Genomic DNA, 22,674 nt, shown 5'->3' on the forward strand with positions numbered 1-22,674 from the left:
GTCAGGACTAAGATCTGAAAGAGAGGAGAGCGGGCTCAGGGAGAGCAGCCAGGAAAGAGCTTTTAGAAATCTTAACTCTTAAAAACTTGCAGTTTTTTCAAGGGTAGAAAAACTGCCCAAATGTGGATGGAGTTTCAGAGGAATAGCAAAAGGCAGTTCTGTGACACACAGCTTCAGCTTCTGCCAGAGTTCCTGCTCCAAACTCCTTATTTGCTGCAGCAAAAGGGTTTCTTGTTTCAAAAAAGGGTATCTAGAAATCTCTAAGGAGGGAAAAGCAAATAATTTCCTTCCAATTGGCTCAGATACTTCCAAATTATTATCACTGACCTCATCACTGAAACGCAAGATTTCCAGCTGAATGGCTAAAATCTTATAGTGTCATAAATAGATGTAAACAAAGTCTTAACTTTTAAAGTATCAGAATACTTTACAAAAAAGATATGCTGACATCCTAGACTAATTTTTCTGGTGTTTACACACATAATGTCATAGTATGTAATAGGTCTTTTATACAAATTACAGGTAAAATTTAAGGCAATATTAAATGCTGTAAATTAATAAACACATGCGTGGAATAATTGTATTCCACAGTTCCCCATTTGCAGTAAGAACTATTTTCACCAAATTGTTTCAAACCGTCTACTTACATTTGACATGTGAAAGCAGAAACTCCCCTTTTAGCAGGAAAACCAACCTAAACCAAAAATTTAGGGTTAGAAATCCTAGGTCTAGCCTTTTGGTGCCATGGCTAGTTCTAGTGAGTTATTTGGGAGTAGGGGAAACAAAAAGAGGTATACATCTTCATATAAACTTATAAAACTTTAAATGTTCAAAACTTCCAATAACAGCACGAAGCACTTATCTCTCCTTACACCCTAACAAATTTTTAAGCATGCCTCATTTGCCTAGTGGTATCAAGAGCTTTAATTTTTTTGTATTTTTTTTTTTTGCCAGAGAAGATTTATAAAGCAGTGGGGTAGATGGTGCTGTTCTCCAGCTGTCTATCTTGAGGAGTTTCCTCACTGGACTAAACACAACATAATTTCTCTGTAATGTTACTGTGGAATCTTGGAAAAACATAATGTTCCTCCTGTTATGTGCAATAGATTCTTTTTTAATTGCAGCAGCTATAAAAAGCTTCTGTCTTTATAGCTGTGGAACCAAAGCGACAAAGCTTATGGTCTTTCACTGTCAGCAGGTTTATGGAAGATTTATATATAGTATGTGCTCTGAGTTTACCATTTATTGTGATAATACTTACTAAAACTAGTGCTGAAAAATGCCTGTTATAGAATGGAGTTTTGCTGTCTTTAAATTTTCCTACAATTTTAATAGCCTTTGTGTATATTTATATATTTATATATTTCATTATACATATATATGCATCCATATACTTTGAGTATATACTTCTGTACACTATACTTTGTATAGTATTTTTTGGTTTATCTCCTTTTCCCTTAAACTTCTGTTTTATCTTGTCCAAAATGCAAAATATGTTCAGGCTGTTCCTTCCTCCTTTAATTTTTTTTTTTTTAATCCTATAAACTGAACTTGTTTTGTTACCATTCTCTGACTGGATTTCAGGACTTGTAGTCAATAGAAAATTATTGATGCTAATGGCATTGAAAATCCCCAAACTTCCAGTTATTTTGATAAGTTAAAATAATATCTTTTATGTTTTTTAATTATCTATTTTCTTTTTTCTGTTTCTGAGATCACTGGTTCCACAGTATCTGCCATCAGTGGAAGAAGGCTACTTTTGGGGTTCTTTAAGCTATGTTCTAGTATTAAAGTGTTGGACCCATGGTCCAGTTGAGCCAAACTGCAGTATGCATAGTCTGCTAAATTAATCTGATCATGGTAGTCATTTGTCAACAATTAAAAAAAAGTTAGAAGCAAAGTGTTCGTCAATTAATCAAAATAAGCAGAATTTGCCTTTAGAAGCATACCTAAATATTTTTCAGCTGTAAATGATGCTAGTTTAATCACAGAGCAACAGAAATGTGGTTTAGTTTTAATGTTGCTACATTTGGTATTTTATTAGTGTAATTTAGAGTAAATTCCCCATTCTGGAAAATCTGAGTTGAGCACTGGAACTCTGGCCTATCTAGAAAAGGAAAACAGAAAGGTTGAAATTTTTAAAAGGGGAACACAGGATTTAATCAGTCACTTTCATTCATCTTATCTATTAATTTCTCATTTCCATGAGAAGTGTAGTGTGTCTCATCCCAACTAATTCTCATGAAAAATCCCTGTGTATGAAGATGCAGTTTCTGCTTTGACCTTCCTCGCTAACATGTCTGTAGTGCTCCTCAGTCACAGTGGACTAGTGCCTCCTACTTCTCCAGTATTCATTAAATGCTGTTTTCTTTCCTTCCTGTGTATGCCTAAATGTGGATGGATCAAAGCCAAATTGTATTTGTATATTCCCAAACTTCAGAAATATAGCAAAACCCCCAATCTATACCTGATAGCAAGTTACCAAATCTTCAGATTTTATAGAACCAGTTCCTCTCTATTTTTATGTATCTATGATAGACAACTTCCTCCTGTGGTATGTGCTCAGCATCTCCAAAACAATATTAGACCTTCATTAAGGTGTGAGAAATATATAGAGCAGCTTGGCTGCAGCTGAACAAAAAATAGTTGAGAAATTGCTAGATCTGAGAAGGTAGATTTCCATTTTTGAACACATCTGTCTAGCACTGGAAATGAAGGTGCTGCAGCCAATTCATGTTTTTATTTACTCTCTCTTGTTACTACATGTAATTTAAAACAAAAACCTTATAGTGAATGAAGCAAGCCCTTCTGTATGAGATCTACATAGTTTTAAAGGCATACATGATGTGGGATTTAGAAAAAAACAAAATCTTTGCATAAACTTTGTGCTAAACACCATTACATATCATTGCTATATCCTGTACCCTTTCCCATTTTGTAATATTTCCATATTCTAGAGCATGTAAAATCTGACATGTAATAGATCAGATTAAACTGAGTGGTGACGTAAGTCCTGACCTCTAAGCACAAATACCAGGTTTTAGAAACCTAGATCTCATTTTTCTGAGAGGCGAGCCCACAGGCGGATGCGTCTAATGCCATCCCTGCAGCACAGTGAAGCAGCAGTGCTTGTGGATTTGGAGCAAGCAGCACAGTCTTTACCATGTAGGATGAGAAGGAAAACAACCCTCTGATAATTTGTTGCATTTCATAGTTTCTTCATATCTAAAAATCCCATATATAGTAAGCAGAATCAAAACCTGATGGCTTTTTTTTCAGTATACAAAAATCAAAAATTCAGCTTCTTCACCGGATTTGGCTTGACAGGCCCCCTGCGTCACCCTTGCCTTTCTCGCTCTCTTGCTTTTCTTCCACAGGAAAAGTAAGTCAGACATTACAGGATGCTGTCACAGAGGTTCTCAGCCAGTCCTCAAGATCTTGTCTGTGGCACTCACATTTTTTTCTCTCAAGAGGTGTACCAGGCTGTCTGCTGCATGGATACTGCAGCTGTCTATTGCTGAGCCCTTTCAGTGGGAGGGCTGTGGCTAGTGGAGAGCTGCTCATGGGGTCCCTCGTTTAAATACTGCACAGCAGAAGTGATGGTGGTTCAAGTTAACCCTATAGTATGTTTAATGCTGTTTGCATCTGATGGAAATTTAAAATATTTGACTCCCTGGAAACACACCACCTCCCAAAAATAATTAATGAGGTTTTTAAAAATTGCATGTAAGAAGCACAGGGCACACTCAGAAGTCAACTCTCTGCTCACTTCTGTTTTCCATCTTCTGCATAGCTATTACACTGGAGCATTTTATTTCATGTCAATATAGTAGCTTTAACATAGCATACATGTTGGGTAATGCTTTAGATAAAAATTCTAAGTCCATTTTGTAGCACACTATAGAAGTGGGTACTTCATATAGCAGGCAGATTCACATTAATTCTCAGATTATGCAGCTTAATAAGAGATAATGCCTTTTCTATGTGTTTCAAAGCACAAAATGAAATACATTAATTCTTACAAATGAAATGTGTAAGAGTGACTGGCTTAAACTTGCAACTGCCATTCATTTTTAGCGCGTGCAGCCCTGCAGTCTGGCTGCTGAGAGCTGTGCTTACTTGCTGTTCCTGTGAGTGTCTGCAGATTCACGGTCGCCCACTCTAAGAGAACATGCACACACTCTCTTTTTTTTCTCTCACACTGTCTGGCATACTTTCAGAATAACTCTTCGAAGACTTTCTGAACTGGGTATGGTAGTCTGATTATTATTTTTTTAACTGGGAACATGTTTAGTCCAGTGTTATTTAAACAAGCTTATCTCTTTGATCAAAGTCTACAATCTGAAATTTGAACAGGGTAGGGAGGGTGGCTGGGTGGGTGAGGAAATATATCAAGTACAGTGTTATGTGGTGTGCTGGTGTCTCAGCTCTGTGCCTGCGAAGGTACAAACATATATTGCTTCAGAATATCCTTGCAAATGTAAAAAACTTTGGCTGTTTTAGTAGAAGTTCTGAAAGCACAGTATTATTTCTAAAAAAATCCGTTTTTAGTAGACTTTTCTTGACACTTCTAGTGACCCGCATATTCAGTTTTTCAGTTTCTTGGGTTTTTTGAAGGTCGAGCCAAATAACTATGGAGTTGTTCAAGTATAGCATAGGCTTTGCTAGTATTCAAAACACACTAACTGGAGCCCATATATTAATGCATTCAGGGGTTGACATTCGCCTATTTCATTGACTGAACCACAGACCACAGCAATGAAGCTGGAGAGCTTGAAACAGTTTCTGGAGGTTTTCATTTAGCTCGTTCAGGAGAACTGGTTTGTGCAAAGTTAAAATTATATGGAATGAGATTGCAAGAAGAAGCATGCATGCCACACCTTTTCATTATGTTCTCTCGCTTCCTTTTTTTTTCTTTCTAAAAATAACTTTGAGAAGCATTTTTTTGAGAAGTTTTTTTTAAAGCCAATCCCGTTTAATTATTTTAGATTACTTGATTTTCTAGTCTGTTTTCAAAATTTAAGTTTGCTAAGCTTTTTTTCACAAGACTAGGAAAAAGAATTTCGTGTATTCAATTTATGTATCATGCAGTCAAATAACCATCTCCTGACTGTGGCAAAATCTGAATGATGTTTATTTCATCATTTTACAGCATTAAAAGAAGCAAGCATAGTTTTCTAGGCTAGTCTAAAGCTTTTCCTTGCTTTTTAATGTTATTACAGTACTCTAGTAACTGCAGGTTGTGGTTGCTGATGGAAGTATATTATAAATCTTCACTTCTGCATAGGTATCATGCACACTTTAATTTTATTAGCTGGCTTTATTGACTGAGGCTTGCTCCCCCCACACCACACACACACACATATATACACACAGACAGACAGACGCGCGCTTGCACACACACACACACGTTCTGCTTTGCCCTATCTCGGTTACAGCATAGTCCTGCCCAGGGTCAGTACAACGTACACATTACATATTTCTAGCAAACATGAAAATGAATCAAACAGGAGGAGAGATAAGCACAGATAGATTGGAGCCTGCTGAGGAAATAAACAGCAGTAATCTGACTGACCACTGGACTAGTCTTCCTGGTTGGATTTAAGTGTTCTTTCCCGTTAGTTGCTGCAAAGCACTGTACCCTGAAGTGAAAAATTAAACTATTAGTAAGAATGAAGTAACATTTAGACGGACAATTCTTTGGTATAACTCCAAAACTAATTGTTTCTGAAGTGATGTTTAAACCAACGTCGGCACAAGGCAAGGGTTCCTGGCTCGAAGCCAGCACCTTGTAATGCATATTAGAGCAGATGAGGAGTTCCTAAAAGTTAGAGAGAGGGAGAGGGAGGGAAGAAGAGAGAGAGAATGTGCATTTTCAGTGCTCACTCTGCATTTGTTTGTATCCTCCTCCTTGCTGAGATTAGAGGAATACCTGTGTAGTGCTGCTTTATTATGATTTCTGCTGAGCCTCAGAATAGGTTCTGGTATTTTTTTTAGGTGGACTGCCAGCTGCCGATCTCGCTGTTGACAATAAAAGCAGATATGTTCCTTGCTCACTGCCATTAGTACTGACCATGACCCTTCACACCAAAACCTCTGGAGTTACCCTGCTGCACCAGATTCAAGGCACTGAACTGGAGACACTGAGCAGACCTCAGCTGAAGATTCCCCTCGAGAGATCGCTCAGCGACATGTACGTGGAGACCAACAAGACAGGAGTTTTTAACTACCCAGAAGGAGCCACCTATGATTTTGGTACTACGGCTCCCGTCTACAGCTCTACTACACTCAGTTATGCCCCTACTTCTGAATCTTTTGGGTCCAGCAGTCTGGCAGGATTTCACTCACTGAACAGTGTCCCACCAAGCCCAGTGGTGTTCTTGCAAACGGCACCCCAGCTCTCGCCCTTCATCCATCATCACAGCCAACAGGTACCCTATTACCTTGAAAACGATCAGGGCAGCTTTGGGATGAGGGAACCTGCTCCACCAGCCTTCTACAGGTAAATGCTACAGAAATTTTTCTTTCTTTTTTAAGCAGATGATCTGAGAAAATTAGAATGTGGAAATCTGTTATGCCCTAATATTTGCTTTTTGTGTAAAGGAGTATATGGTTTAATTGAATTGATATCTAGACCGTAAGAAATAGCATAGAATAAAACAAAACTGTAATTCACAGCCCACTGTGACTGTAAGCTGTAAATTTTGAAAGATGTACCTACATAAAAAACGAATCAGGTAATGAGTATAAATATTTCCTGGGAAAACACGAAATCGTAATTGATTAAAGAATGGCAAAGGACCTCAGTGTTGTAATGTATAGTAATACTGTCTGAAGTACACTAAAAAGACTTCCACCATTACACATTGTCAGTGTGAGTGGTTGTTTGTTCAGCTCTTAGCTGGTAGTAAGTGTATTTTTCTCCTCTGTGTTCCTTTGCAGTGTGAGAAATGGCTTATATAAGAAGTTGTTCAGAAGCACTATATCCTTCCTAAGCAGTGTTAGAGTTGACTCAATGACAGTATTTCAGTCAGTAACCACCTTCCTGAGCTATCCAAAGAGCTGTGTTCGTATTAACATGCATTTTCCCTTGGAGAGTGATATATATTAACTGTAAACCTAGTGTGCTGCTTTTCAAAAGATAGGATCGTTCAGTGGGGTTTTTTAAATTTTTGTCCCTCAATAGGAAGTTGGGTTTTATTTTCTTTTTTTGGTCTGGAATAGAAAGATAAAAGTATCATTGAAAGGAGGAAATAATTTTCCTTGATAATAATTTTATCCTTGATAAAATAAATATTTTTATTTATTGTCAGTTGTGAAAAAAATTATATCTTTTCTTGAAGTAAGTGGCAGAAATTGATAGAATTATGGCTTCTAAAAAAAAAATCGTCATACGTATCTGTACCCATGCTGTTAACATTTTGTGCAGTGTTTGTAGCATAGTTTTGTATCAGCTTATTATACTGGGCTTCAGTGAGTCAAAGTGAACAGTTAGATGTAATTTTTGTTTCTGAACTCTGTTGTTCTCTGTTGATTTGAGAGATACAGGTGAATTTGTTAGAAATGTAACAACTCAGAAAGAATAAAAGCAAGTTATTTTTTCTGTGTGGAGGGCCAGACTCTGCTAGACTTATTTGCACAATGCAACACGTCACCGTGAACAGCAGTGTGTATTCTTAAGTCTAAGTCAGACTGACTAAGAATCTGGTAGTAAAATCTGGTCCCAGAAAACAAAATGCTTGCACTTTTTTGCAATGGATTAGTCAGATTTGGGGAGCAGATAGACTAAAGACTGGTGGAATGATAGATCATGGTTATGTTAAACTGTCCAATACAGTGATCTGTAAACTGTAAACTGAATTGATTCAAACAAAATTCATTTTAGTGCAGCCAAATACAGTACCTCCTGGAAGAATGAGTACGTGTCAGAGCATAGTGATCTTGAATGATTACCAGTGACTTGAGAGTAAAACTGCACTTTGTGCTAGATTAAAAGGCTTTTTTTACGTGAATGTCTTGTGCAAACCTATGGTGAAAAGTGTGTAAGTGACCTTATGTATGTAAGCAGTAAAGTAGGGAGTTTGTGAAGTTGAAATACGCAGGCAGAAAATGTTCTATACTCAAGTATTGTACTGCAGGAGGATTCAAACCTAAGAATCACCTGGACGTAGATGTTGCTATGGAAATAGTGTTCTTTTAATTTTTAAGCAGTGAATTAAGGTGAGACCCTTAAAAATAAAATTAAGGTATTGTTTTGTTTAACTGCTGGAGCAAATATGTAAGACCAGTGCTGTATTCCCCTTTTTCTGACATTTCTGATCAAGGTTGTGTGTCACCCTTGGAGATGTGTATTAGCCATATGAAATTGCTGAGGCTTAATGCAGCAGTAATTAGGTGAATTTATGATCTTGGATATGCCAGAAGGTTTATCTGCATACAGTGTTGTACAAATGATTTAATGGCCCCTTCCAGCCATAACTGTGGAACGCATCTTACGTGGTAATAAGAAATGTGTTTCAAAGTGCTTGCTATGATTACCTTTTGTTAACAGGCATGGTACTGTTGGAATTGAATTTATAAAAACTGTACTTTTTTTTGCTTTTCATTTTTGTGACGTTGTATTTACAAAGTTATCACCCTCACAACATTAAACATTACGTCTTTCTCCTTGTGTTTTGGCATGAGCCCAATCACCAGTAGACTGTCAAAAATAATTTGAATAGGTGTTCACTGCCTGGGAAATATTTAATTGTCTAGACATTGGATTTAAGATCAAGTTCTTTAAAAACTTCCATTTTGCTTTATTTATTTGGATAGTCTCATTAGTTTCAATTGGGTTATGGGAGAAAAGAGAGCACAGGGCAGTGTAACCTGGCAATGAATAAATTGGAGAGTGAAAGATGTCTAACTACCAAAATAGTGAGTTTCTGGACCTACCAGTAGGAGTGGTAAAGACAAAAAATCTTAACCAAGAAGGCCTAAAAAACGTTATAATGAATCATGATTAGTTTGCGATATGACTGCCTGCTTCTATAAAAAGTTATGTAACCTAAGACCCAGTAAGACTCCTCTGCAATTCTCATTTACCTTTCTGTGTAACTGAATTGTGCTGTTTGGCTTTTAGGGCAGAAATATTTGCATTGTATCACCCTGATCTACTCTAATTTGACATGCAAGTGCTGCATTCAGTGATAAAAGTATCTAGGACAATAAATAAACATTATAGGTTGGAGCCGAGGTGATATTCCATTTGATACTTGGATAAAATGTTAAAAATCTTTAGTCACAAAACTAAAAAATTACTCAGTGTGATAAGAAAAACTTTTAATGTCTTTTGTTTTTGTTAATAAGTGTTCAAAATCATACTGCCTGTAGGCATATATGTATTAATATGTGTATAACTACATGTCTCCTAATTCTGGAGTTATATTTTGTCTTTCAAATAGTGACTCTTTTTCCAGAAGAGTTACTCTTGTTGTGAGATAATGGCAGGCTTCTATATCTGGCATATATCTGAACATAACAATACATGAAAATAATGATTTTTAAAGAATGAAATAAATACATTTAATGTCCCTTCTGCAATCTCTAAATCATGAGGCATCAGAATGTAAAAAGTGGAAAAAAAGGGCTTAATTAACTCAAATTGTGTTGTCTACACCTAGACCCTTTTTATGTCCGATCTTGTGGCTGTTTTTATAGCTAGCCAGACTAAAATACCTTTTTCTTATCTGACAATGTCAAATCTCACTATTTTTTAAAATTTTATTGATAAATGTTAGTACTGGGGTTTTTTATTATTAAATGCCGACTAGTGGTTGATTATTATTACAGGAGATCTTGTACTCATGACTATTAAAGTAAATTGACGGAAATATTTACTTTGTTCTTAACTACTGAATTTGAGTTCTGGTAATTTCTGGTTATTTCCTCTTGCTTTTCAGCAAATTTTGATCCACGTAGGGAAAAATCAAGACTTACAGCAGCTAATTTACCTCAGTAGATTCCTACAAGCAACAGCAGAACATCCTTTTTGCTCTGCCGGTTTGTGACATTCTCGTGTCATCCCACTGAGTTTGCACTTCTCAGATCTCAAGTAAAATCATGCATATATTTAAGGCTCTTTGTAGCCTGTCTTTGGTGCTGGTTCCAAATTCAGCCAAAAAAAAAAAAAAAGGACTGCACCTTCCAGCTCCTTGATGAGAAAGTTGTCTGTCAGTCTGTAGTGAGGGACAGAGACTGGGCAAATCAGTGTACAAACAGAATAACAGATGAATTGCTCTCTCACTTTTAGTGACTAGCTTGTATCTTCTAATACTTCAGGCTCTACGTTTAGATTGATATAATAAAGTATTTGTTTAGCATTATCCACGTTTATCATGCTGCAGTTGAGTCTGCTGTTCTCATCAGTATGATCACAGCTTTAATTTTAATGCTTGCACAAATTGAGAACAATTAAAAATGTAGATTGATCCCTCTTCTGTTGTAATTCATAAATCCATCAGTCCAAGAAATAGTTATGTAACCAAATACATAAACTTTGTTAACCTTGTCTGATTCATTATGAATTTTTCCAGCTGATCATTTTGAGTTCTAAACAGATAAGATTTTTTCCAAATTTTAAAATTAAGTGTTAAAATGAATGCAAAGTTCAAAGATAATTTTTCTTATTTTTTTTAATGTAGCATGAAGTATTTCATAACACGGAGTATGATGTAATGTAGTGTTTTGCTTTGCTTTTTTGTTTATTTTTCTCTAAAACGTCAATCTGCTCAGAGGTCGTCTCTTGAATAGTTCAAGTGTTCAGGCAATTTCTTGAACACTTGAAGTGTTCCTGTTTTCAGGGCTTGTACTGGTATCTCTGACAACTTTACAGCAATAGATGACTGTAATAAAAGAGACAGGAAAACATGGAGTTGTCTCATGGATAGTTTCTCATCTCATGGAAATGTTGTAAAGATAAGCCCATTAAGTGTTCTGAGATGTTCACACGTGAAAATTATGAGGGACTGGTACAAACCAACTTTGGTGTTTCTGCAGCCCTTCTTGGAGCACGTGCTGATGTGGATCTTGCTGCAAGTGTGCTTGCACCATAAAGTCACCAATCCACGTTGCTGAGGAGCACGTGTGATCTGTGCCACCTTGTGCCCTCGAATAAGGGGTAAAAGAGCTCCTGTGCTTCCTCATTACCCTTGTTTCTGCCAAAGGCAGGGGGATAGATCTCACTTGCTCTCTCTTCTCATTGAAGAAAACTTTCTTCACTTCTGCAGCAGGTACATTTTTTGCATAAACCACTGAAACAGGAAGTGCTCCATATATCAAGTCCTTCCCAATTGAAATTTGTGTCTGAACCCATGGTTGTTCAGACAGACCATGTGAATGGGGTTCATTTGATTAAATGTAGACACCTAGGTCTGTATTCATTTTTCCATTCCTTAGACGTCTGGTGCCATTTGAGAGGCCAGAAGGTTAGATAAGACTAGTAGATATGACACAGGACCTGCTGGGTAGCTGTAACTTTTTGCAGCAGGAGGTGTGTCAGTGAGGGTCACCACCTGGAAGACCTCAAATGGCATTGACAGCAGCATCAAACCTGCACATGGTTTGATGTGACAACAGCATCAAACCTCCTTCTTACTCTGAGACAGAGAGAAAGAGGCTCTGTGAACATACCTCTTTCTAGGGTACCTGATTAAAATAGACCAAGTGCATTAGGCTCAAAAAAAGCAAGTTTATCTTTCCTGTATTATAAAAGATAGCTACATTCTATTCCAGATAGCTACTGGATGAAGATGGATACCCAATGATATCCAAAGTTAACGTGAAATTAATCCCACCTATACGTCTCCTGTAAAGAACCAAAAAAACCATGCTCTATAATATCCCTTCACATAGACACTGCAGTATGTCCCTTGAGAGGGAGACGGGGAATTGACTCTATGTCACTGGCCTTGATCACTCTTGCTCTGAGGCTATTGAAACAACAAACACTGCTGTCTATATCTGCTCTGATATGGAAAGCATTAGTTGCTGGCATTAGTTCCTTCAGCAATTGCAAAGTGAACATCAGATGCCAGCATTTTTTATTAAACCAACAAGACAGGCTGACCAGATCTAAGGCATAGCGCCAAAACAACACAAGAGAGGATTCCTGCAACTGAAGTGCATCCACATTTTCTAACAAATTGAGATTTTGGTAATTTTTGTAATTTGATATTTTTGACAGTGAAACTCTGAAATTAATCATGAGCTCCCTGGTCTGTCTGCAGAGAGTTTTCTATTATTTATTCAGGTATCAGAACAGAGATGAGAGCAGAGGTGCTGTCCTTCAACATTCTCATTTGAAGTGCTGTTTTCATTGCATTCATTGCAGGGACTGTTTGTAAAATTTGCTGTACAGGGAGAAGTCACATCTGAGGCTTAGTGGCCTTTCCAGTGGCTTGCAAAAGGTTGTAATTTACCACAGCTCATTAGGAGCCCTGATCAATGCAACGCTGGGCAAGGCAAGGCATTTATGCATTTCTGCCAAGCTCAGATTCCAGTTTCTGGGAGGCTTCTTACTTCATCTCACTCAAGATATTCTTGTGCAAGACTATGAAAGCATGAGTGATACCGGTTAGAGACAAGAAGATCATAAATCTGCAGGATAACCTTTTTCCTTGATAAGATATGGATAACAACATTGGATTCAGAAGTGATCTAGGTATTTTATTTTAACCCTTTACTAGAAAAAGGGGATATGGTCCTCAGAAGACAGAAAGCTTAAATATGACTGTCCTAAATGTAAATCCTATTTGATACATGTACATAACAATTGCAGTGCTCTTCCACCCACTGCAGTTTTAACTAATGACACAACAGCCAGCACCTATATAAATAAGAAATAAGATGGCTCACTGCATGGAAACCACTGGTAAAAGTGAAAAAGAGCAGTAAAGGCAGAAAGTTGGAAGCAACTAAGGACTTCCTAAAAAAGCAGCTGGTAACTAACAGTGAACAGCCATGCATGTAACCACCTCCATCCAGTGGGTTGTCTACAACTCTCCAAGGGTGCAGTTCCCCTCACATCAGGCAATATGGGTGGAATGTGTTCCTCTGGTTCCACGTGCTGCTGTCTCACAATACTGCCAGCTGCCAGAACTGACCTCCTCAGGAGCCAGGCAGCAGAATCTGTGCAAGGTAACTGTTGAATGCTACAGGGAAGAGCCCTCTCTCCCTCTGAGGATGACAGACCAGTGAGCACCTAGGCAGCACCAGGCTGCATTTCACATCCATGAATTTCACCTTTCATTCATAAACTATGTGAGTAGGCAGTGTGGTTTTTTTTCCATCTTGACCATCCTATCTAATTAAGAAAACGACTTTTAACTGATTACATAGGGAAAAGCTGTATTCTTCCATTGAAGATTTTTTGCAGTTTCTCAGCAGCCTGCAGTCCAAATGTCCAGTGCAAATTTAATTGCTACTTCCAGTCTTCTCTCCCTCTTCTATTACTTGCTATCATGCTAACAGTGCTTTGATCACTGCATTCCACTTCAGTACTGATTTGTGCTGCTACAAGATGGCTATACAAAACTTTCTAGGATACTGCAAAGGAGGACATCAAAGCTGGAAGAAGAGGGAAGGGAAATTTACTGCAACTCAGGAAAAGTCTCAGCTCATGATAAATAACAATCATTAGGAAGATGCTGTGCAGGAAGCAGCAGTTGTAGAAGAAAATGGGACATAAAATTTAGGCCCCAAATCTTAAGTCCCAAGGCTGGGAAACTCATAATATACTTTCCAAATAGCCTTCACTGTGGTTTTTGCGTATAGTTTTGCTAAAATTGGAATATGTAATACCTACTGCTTTCTTTCTATTTCCCTTCTACTTTTATTTTGTTTTTACTTTTAAATGTAATTCAGCTTTGAGAGACAAGATCTGTTAATTCAAAAATCAGTGAAAGATCATTAAGTCATAGAACAGTTTGGGTTGAAAGGGAAGACTAGTTCCAGATCACCTGGCATGGGCAGAGACACCTTTCACTAGACCAGGTTGCTCAGGGCTCCATCTCCAGGGATGAGGCATTCACAACTTCTCTGGACAACCTGTTCCAGTGCCTCACCACTCTCATAGCAAAGAATTTCTTCCTAATATCCAGTCTCAACTGACCCTCTTTCAGTTTAAGGTCATTCTTCCTTGTCCGGTCACTACATGGCCTTGTAAAAAGTCCCTCTCTGGTTTTCTTGTAGGCCCCCTTTGGGTACTGGAATGTTGCTGTAAGGTCTCTTCTCCAGGCTGAACAGCCCAAGCTCTCTCAGCCTGTCCTCATAGGAGGGGTGCTCCATTCCTCTGATCATCCTTGTGGTCCTCTTCTGGACCTTCTTGATAAGGTAGCCTTTGGCAGACCTTCACTGTAATGTCACCTGTCCCTGCCCCTCCCTTTAATCCTGACCTGTAAATTCTCAGTTGGCTCCACATCTATCCCCAGGTGGAGCTTCATGCATTCCAGCTCCTCCTTGACATATTCTGGTGTTTAGAAGCTTACTCTTTTTCCTTCTTCCAGTTGATCTATAAACAGATGGAAGTTTGGAAGGTGCTAACTCTAAAAATTGTATTTTAATTTTACTGTTGAAGACAAGTACTATAAAATATGATCTTTGGCAAAAATAAAACGTCACTTAATGCCCAGTTTTCAGTTTATAAAGCCAGTAAACATTCTTAAAACATTTTGTTTGCTGAGCCATCTTGATCAAGCAGTATCTAGTTATTACTGAAAAACTTGTTGGTGTCTAAGAGAAATTAATTTGAATAAGTGTACTCTGCTTTTGTTATTAGTTATGACGTGGACTTGACAGTGAGATCCCTATTTCAAATGACATATCATAGAACCCTTGTCTTCAGGAAACTGTAGCCATGGCAAAGAATACTCTGAGAGTGCACAGCAAATCTAGTCACCTTTGGGGAACTAATATGTGAAAGGACAGCTTTGTCTGTTTGTTTCTATCCTGCAGTAAAATGATACTTCTCCTTCAGCCATATTGATAACCACAAGCAAGGAAAAATATGTATGTTGCCAACACATGAGCCACTGTCGCAGATTTATTACCTTGCAATACCTTTTTGTGGTTTGGATTATTTAGAATTTATGGGTTGAAAAGTATGTTAGTTTATTCTTGCCATGCTATGAGAAGTATAATCCTAATTTTAATCTACAGAAATATCAATTAGAGATAAAGCATGCAAATCCTGCTAGTGGTGAGAGTATTGTAATTATGTTCATGGAGAAAGGTAGTGAGATAGAAAGCCATATGAAATAATGTAGCTGAATGTTTAATGGTAACAATATCAAAACCAGTAAAGATGTAAGAATATCTGCCAGATGTATGGCATTTTAAGGAATCAGATATTTTTAAAGCAGGTTGCACTTCAGTACATTTTTACTATCTTTTCCTTGATTCAAGACATAAAAAAAGCTGAACAAAGTGGAAGTTAATCTGATTCTACAGAGAAATTTTTAAACATCCTGGAATAAAACTCAACTTTATTTACAGGCAGTTCTAGTAACACTGCTTATTATTAAGTCTGACTAAGTTCCTCTCTTTTTTGCTTATTTATATTGTTTAGCTTTGGCTTATATTTTCCATGTTAGAATATTGTCTTGGGTAAATTTTTTTAAATGCATTTTGACAAAAATGGCTTGACTTTCTAAGTATCATGAAGGGAAAGAAAGTTTTGCTATACACATGGAAAAAAACCCCTAACATTTTCACTGAACATCCTAGACACCATTGTGTTATAGGTATACATACATCTAATACTTGGTAGTGGGGGAATGCTGTCAAATCAGGGTTGTTTTTCTTTCTTTTTTCCCCAGAAATTTTGCTCAGATTTAAGCTACAAACTCTTGAAACACCTCTATTTACAGTTGGATCTGTTTGCATTTGATAGCTAAATTATATGTAATTTTATCTACCATACATGCTCCATCCTTTCTCAGTGATTCTATATTGACCTGATTGCAAGAGCATCCTTCTCTGCCAAATGTGTGAGGTTGCTTCATCGCACAGCTGCATGACATTTCAACAGGATTTTCTCTGCAAATATCACTGTGGGCAGGGGTAATTTACTGAGAGATGAGAATCACAGGGTAAGGTAAGTTTGAAGGAATGAGCAAGTTTGAAGATTATCTGGTTAGCATCTCAAAGCAAGGCTCACTTCAAAGTTAGATGAGGTTTCTCAGGCCCTTATCCAGTTGTGTTTTGTAGATACACAGGAATGGAGGCTCCACATCCCCCCAGGGCAATCTGTTACAGCGGTGAACCACTCTCACTGTGAAAAACTTTTTCCTAATACATAATCAGACTATTCTTTGCCCAAAGATGTGTCAGATGTCTCTCATCCTTCCATGGTGTTCTCCAAGAAGAGTCTAACTCTGTTTCCTTTAAAGCATCCGATTATACTGTTGATGACAGCAATAAATCCTGCCTTAGCCTTCTCTTTGGAAAACTGAACAAATTCAGTTCCCTCAGCATCTCCTCATATGCCATTTGTTCCAGCCCCCTCCTCATCTTAGTGGCTGTCCCTGGACTTGCTCCAGTTTGTCAAAGGCTGGCTTCAGCTTGGAAGCCCCAAATTGGAAGCAGTTTTGCAGCTGCCAAGGAGAGGGGAACCAGCCCTGCTCTCAGCCTCCTGTAGATGTTTGTATTAGTACAGCCCATCCCCTGCTGTATTTCTGCAGGGGGTTATTCTATTCCAGGTATTTGCCATTTTATTGCTCTGTGTTTTCCAGTGCTGAACTTCATGAGCTTCCTGCTGGACCATTTCTCCAGTCTGTTGAGGTCCACCTTATAGGGAACTTTGCTCTGCAGCAAATCCACCACTCTGCATGCTCCCTGTCCTCCATTTTGGTATCTGTCATTAACTTGCTAGGGGTGCAGTTCCTCCCTTCATCTCTATTGTTAGTGAAATACCTCAGTAATGATTACCTACGAATACCACTGCAAGCTTGCCAAATTTCAGCTGTTGATAAAAATCTGTTGAGACTAGCAGTCCAGTCATTTTCCATCCACCTTATAGTTCATCTGTGTAGCCCATATCCCACTTCATTGGGACTGAGAAAACTGGTCTCTCTCGTGCCTTTAGTGCCTTTCTTCTTCTGTGTTTGGCAAAAGTCACATCAGCAAAATGCAGTAAAAAACTGAGCTTGCAGTATAGGAAGATGGGTTGAGGAGAAAATAAAGGTGGTCTCAATGAAGAACAAAATGGGGCCAGTGAAGAAATCTTATGGGTCTGGTAAGGTAGAAACTTTGAATCCCTGGTGAGGTGCTGTAGCAGGCTGTAGTGAGCTGTGAGACAGAACATGGAGGAATAAGAAATGCCCTAGTAGTAGGAAATAGATGATGTATAAGTTCCTGGAAGAATTTGAGATTAACTGCAAAAGTAAGATGAAGGAGAATCTCCAGAACTGAAAAAGCTGACGAAGAGACTCCTGAAGAAGTCTGAACTGGAGATAAATAGTGGAATTTAAAAGTTCTCAGGCAATGTGACTTGGACTGGGGATGGGCTAAAAAGATGACTGAAACAGAGCAAGTGCATGTTTGCAAAGCATGGAGAAGTAAAAAGGCTCACAGGGAGAAACAGGGAGTATGGAGCTGGCCCCATGTAGAACAACCTTCCTCCCAACAGATATGGGCAACTCTGGCTTACTGTTGCTCTCTGTTACAGATTTTCCCAGCAGGTAATGGATTAGCCCAGCTGTTGGTTTGATCAAAGGCCCAATGTGGCCGATGTTGGTGCTGTACACATGAGCTTCCATCACTCCTGAAACAACTATCACTCACAGAGACTTGTTGCATTTTGATTATTTTAATTCCTTAAAGCCTTGGTATATCTCATGTGCATAGAGAAAATAAAGTTACTGCAGTGAGATCATGGCAGCGACCTTCCTAAAGCTGAATCATGCCAGTACTAAATTTGTGTGCATAGATCTTTCTCTCTCTCTGCCTAATGTCCTAACATGTGAAATGAAGACCCTGCTGTTCTACCACACAAGACCCCTGTGAACAAACATTTACTGGTGTCTTTAAAGTGCCCATCTGCAATAATGAACTGAAAATCCCATGTGAAAAATAGACAGGACTGTTTCCAGAGCAGGCTTGAATAAGAAAGAGGACATGAGGCTACATATGAGTAAGGGTGAAAAGAACTAAAATATTGAATAGGTGCTCAGTCAGTGAGTATGGGTTTGGAAACTAGCAATGGTATTAAAAAATACAGTATCTGAAATGGAACAAAAATTGTTTACAGGCTTGCTAAACACACATACCCAGCATATTTCTCAGAAAGAATGGAGCATCAATATATTTCCACTTCAGTCCTTATATGGAATTGTATGTTCATCTACCTTGCATTTATTTATTCTATAGGTAGATAAGGGATGACTGCAGAGAATCAAGGAGTTAATTTGCTTTTGACATGAGCTCTCGGATATGACCTTCAGTTCATTATATTCTTTATTTAAGGTGAAGGATTTTGCTGGTTTTATTTCAACAAAGCACTGAAGATCTTACTCTTCAGAGAGAGGGATGCATTTTGGTACAACAGTACATAAGCAAATATTAAATGCTCTCTGTGCCCCCCCCCCTTTTTTTTTTTCAAAAGCATTTAAGAATATTACTTAGGCCAAAGACTGCCTTTTCAAGAAGATCTAAAATGTTGTTGTATGGATAGCACCATCTTTTTAATAATTTTTTTAAATGGCAGCTTTAGGTATTAATAGCTTCAAGCTGTTTTAATGTATGACCCATTTTTTGACTCATAAATGCCTTGTTTCCTCTCTCTCTAATTCACTTTATTATCAACAAATGTGGATCTGTCTGGAAATGACAAGCAACCTGAAAGCTGCATTGCCTAAGAGACTGACCCCACTTCTCCATGGTCCTTCCAGGTTGTTCCAGAATTAAAAACCAGAGGAGAAGAACAAAATTATTTGTCTTGTTTATTACAGGGGAGATATGGTAAGAAGTAAATGACAACAGGTCCCCAAGACCACCATTTCATGAATTCTGATGAGAGCCATGTTTATGTCATGTAGCAGCCTAAAATGGATGAAGTCTGGAGGTGTTCTTTATTAGGGTCAATTTGCTACCAGATTACTTGGGGAAGTTCTCCTTGTCCCAGAGAAATTCCTCAGATATGTACCTGCCAACTGCTTGATCCTTTTCTGATGACATCACGGGACAAATTTTAAAAAATAAGAAGAAGGTTTCTGTCCTGTGCCCAATCCTGAATCCCAGGTTCAAAACCAGAGTTTTCATTGCAACATTCTCTAAGTGTGAGAGATATTAAAGATGTTTTTGTGAGAACTGAGACTCTTTGAAAAGTGTAATGCCAGATGTAAGTTAGTCCAACAAAAATAGGCTAAGTAGAAATAAAAAAAGAAATATGTATCTAATGGAAATGTAGTAAAGTATTTCAGTGCTTAATAAATCTGAAATCACTAGCTTTATTGTAAACCTCAGTCTTCCTGGCATAGTCAAGGAATGGAATGGAGGTTTCATTTACTGCGTACTATGAATCATTACTTCAGAAACACTACAGAAATGTTTAGAACTGGTATTTATGCAACTGGGAAGTGATTGGTGTATGCTGTCCAGTTGTGTGGGTTTTTTTGTTTGTTTTTTGGTTTTGTTTTTGTTTTGGTTTTTTTTTTTTTTTTGTTTGGTTTGGTTTTTTGTTGTTGTTGTTCTGTGTTAGGCTCAGCACTAAAATTGTCATGGGAAAAAATTAATTGAAGAGCTGCTTTTATTCTTTAGATTTCCATTATTTTCTTTGTCTGTTTAATCTTTGGATGTTCTGATGTGAGGTGCTGTTTCTACCATTAGATTTGTGCACTGCTGCTCTGTAGAAGGAACAAGAGGTACAAGATATAGTAAAAAAATAATTTGTCCCAATCAGGGGTCCTGAGATAGATTTGAAATTCAGTACTTGTTCAGCTACTCAGATGATATTAATCCTCATCCTGTTAGCTGAAGTCTAGTGGAATTATCCATTATGAATGGATTTATCACTCCACTGGAGTAATTACTATTAAATATGATTTTGCACAGATATAATCTATAAGCCCATTTCAACTGTATTTTTGACCAAATGAATTTGTGATGATGACAGCATCCATAACAAAAAGTTGAACTATTGTGATTCATTAATTTAGCAAGGCTACCTTGTAGTTACGAAGTATTTTTGAGGAGAATTGATGAATTTTAAATCAAGAAGTAAATACTGCATTAGGACTCTTGCTGCTGAACTTGAAATTGCCATTTTAAATTTTCTTACTTTTTATTGCAAAATACTAATAACAATTGCTTAAGGTCTTAGGAAAAAGCTTGAGCCAGTTCAATTTCTTGTCTGAGAATATGATCTTTTTCATTTGCACACATATATCAAAGGGTTTAAGTGAACTCTGACGGGTTCAGAAAAATATCTCCTGTCTCTCTAAACCAAAAAGAATCCAAATAATGCATTAGAAGGTGCTTTGAATATGAATCAAATTTAATAAACTATAAACGACTTGCAGGTACCTATTCATACATTAAAAGCTTAACTAAGAGTTGATATCTGTTGTGTTTGGTGGATTTTTGTGCATTTGCAGAGCTGTACCTTATCAGGGAGGAATATTCTTTCTCTCTCCTTCTGTACACCTTTGTCTCATCATCTGACTCACTAGCAGGTGCAGCAGCAAGCCTTCTCTTTGCCTCTGATGCAGAGTTATGTGTATTTACCTTTCCAAGCCTGCTGTTCTGCATACACTTGCACTGCTGTTCCATTCTTGAGGGATGTGTGCTCCAAAGTGTGCAGCTGGAAGGGAGCTGACCTCTTGGATAGGAGTACAAAGGGTTCTCCAGCAAGGTTACCAGGGTTATCAGCAAGTGAAAACAAGAATCAAGAATATGTCTCATATGGCAGTTCCCACTGGAGTTTGTGGAGCAATGCTGAGGCTGGAGAATGAAGAAACAGTTCTTCATTCAGAATCTCTGCACTGTTGGCTTATCTTCCCATTTTATGTATTATACTTTTCAACATGACCTGATTGAAGCTGGTTTTAGATTCTGTATTTGGCAACAGAAAGGTATTGGTTAGAATTATTTAACTTTGTGATCTGTAAATCCACATAAATATATATGTGAAATAAAGTGACTATGGTGCTAGATGGAATTAATGAAGTACAATTTAAGCTTAGTGATGTTTCAAAATATTTTTATTAAGATTAGAACAAAATTAAAACCAAACCAGAAGTAAATGAAAGAAAAGAGGCTTATGGGCAGTAATTGAAATATCTTCCTGTTTGTCTTATAGAGGATATCAAAGAATCACAGCATGATCAAGGTTGGAAGAGACCTTCAAGATCATCTAGTCCAACCATCAACCCAGCACCACCATAATCACCCCAACACCATATCCCCAAGTGACACATCCAGATGCCTCTTGAACACTTGAGACAGTGACTCCACCAACTCCTTGGGCAACTTATTCCAATGCCTAACTACTTTTTCAATGATTTTTTTTTTTTTATAACTTTTTGGAACCTCCCCTGACATAACTTCAGGTCACTTCCTCTTGCCCTTTTACTTGACACAGGGCAGAAGAGACTGACCCCCACTTCACTTCAAGATCCTTTCAGGTAGTTGTAGAGTCTTCTCAGACTAAATAACCCCATTTCCCTCAGCTGCTTCTTATGAGACTTATGGCCTTCCTTGGAGTTGCTCCAGCACCTCAATGTCCTTTTTGAAGTGAGTGGCCCAGAACCGGACGCAGGATTAGAGGTGTGGCCTCACTAGAGCCAAGGACAGGGGAAGGATCATTGCCCTGTTCCTTCTGGCCACACTATTCCTGATACAGGCCAGGATGCCATTGGCCTTCTTGGCTACCTGGGCACATGCTGGCTCATGTTCAGCAGCTATCAACCAACACCCCCAACTCCCTGTCCGCTGAGCAGCTCTCGAGCCACTCTGCCCCAAGCCTGTAGCAATGCACAGGGTTATTGTCACCCAAGTGCATGCCCTGGCACTTCACCTTATGCAGATATATGTTTGAATACATGGACTAAGTGAAAATAAAGCATTAATTTTGGTCATATTTATACCACAGTAAGCTTAGATGAGAGCCTGGTTTCTCCTAACTTGCTGCTCATTCAGGTCATTTTCTGGAAGACTAATGTCTGAAACAGAGGGTTGGAAGCTCTTGGGACTATTTAGGTGTGACAAAATAAAAAGTTTTCCGGTGGTTTTGGTGAAAGTTGTCATAGCTGCTGGCTCCTGCAGGTCTAGTGCCAGGAGAGGCTGTGGGGCTGTGACCGGATCCTGTTGGTCTTCCCAGAACAGAGGTGAGGAGGGATGCGCTGCCATCAGCTGCCAGCTTCTGCTCCACTGAGCTGCTGCTTTCCTGTTGAGGCTTGGACAGGACCATGGTGGGTTAACAGGTTTGCTGTGCTAAGCTTAGTGCAACATCCACTTCCAACATTCAGCTGTATGCAAGAAAGAATATTTTGGCTAGAAATGAGTAAACAGATGGCTTTTCTGCAGTAGTTAGCTATTAAAGAGTATTATGCAACAAACAGAAGTTCAAACCTGGGTGGATTATTTTCCCTTTCATTTATAAGAAAAATGCATACCTGGAAAATGAATATTCAGCAG

The 22,674-nt window shown here is 38.2% G+C and overlaps 1 protein-coding gene across 7 annotated transcripts in view; it reads left to right on the forward strand.

Moving 5' to 3' along the window:
• The window catches only part of ESR1 (estrogen receptor 1), a 181,475-nt gene that overhangs the window by 69,265 nt on the left and 89,536 nt on the right, over positions 1-22,674 (forward strand). For 6 of the 7 annotated variants that reach the window (XM_008637882.2, XM_017739475.1, XM_017739476.1 and 3 more), the window contains exon 2: positions 5,998-6,502. In XM_008637882.2, coding sequence (XP_008636104.1) covers positions 6,075-6,502 — 428 coding nt within the window. In that variant the 5' untranslated portion in view covers positions 5,998-6,074. Of the gene's footprint in view, positions 1-5,997; positions 6,503-21,337; positions 21,663-22,674 lie in introns of those variants that run through there. The other variant, XM_017739479.1, reaches the window with a different exon arrangement.

Source organism: Corvus brachyrhynchos, unplaced genomic scaffold, assembly GCF_000691975.1.
Source record: "Corvus brachyrhynchos isolate BGI_N302 unplaced genomic scaffold, ASM69197v1 scaffold14, whole genome shotgun sequence".
In the NCBI taxonomy this organism is placed as follows: domain Eukaryota; kingdom Metazoa; phylum Chordata; class Aves; order Passeriformes; family Corvidae; genus Corvus; species Corvus brachyrhynchos.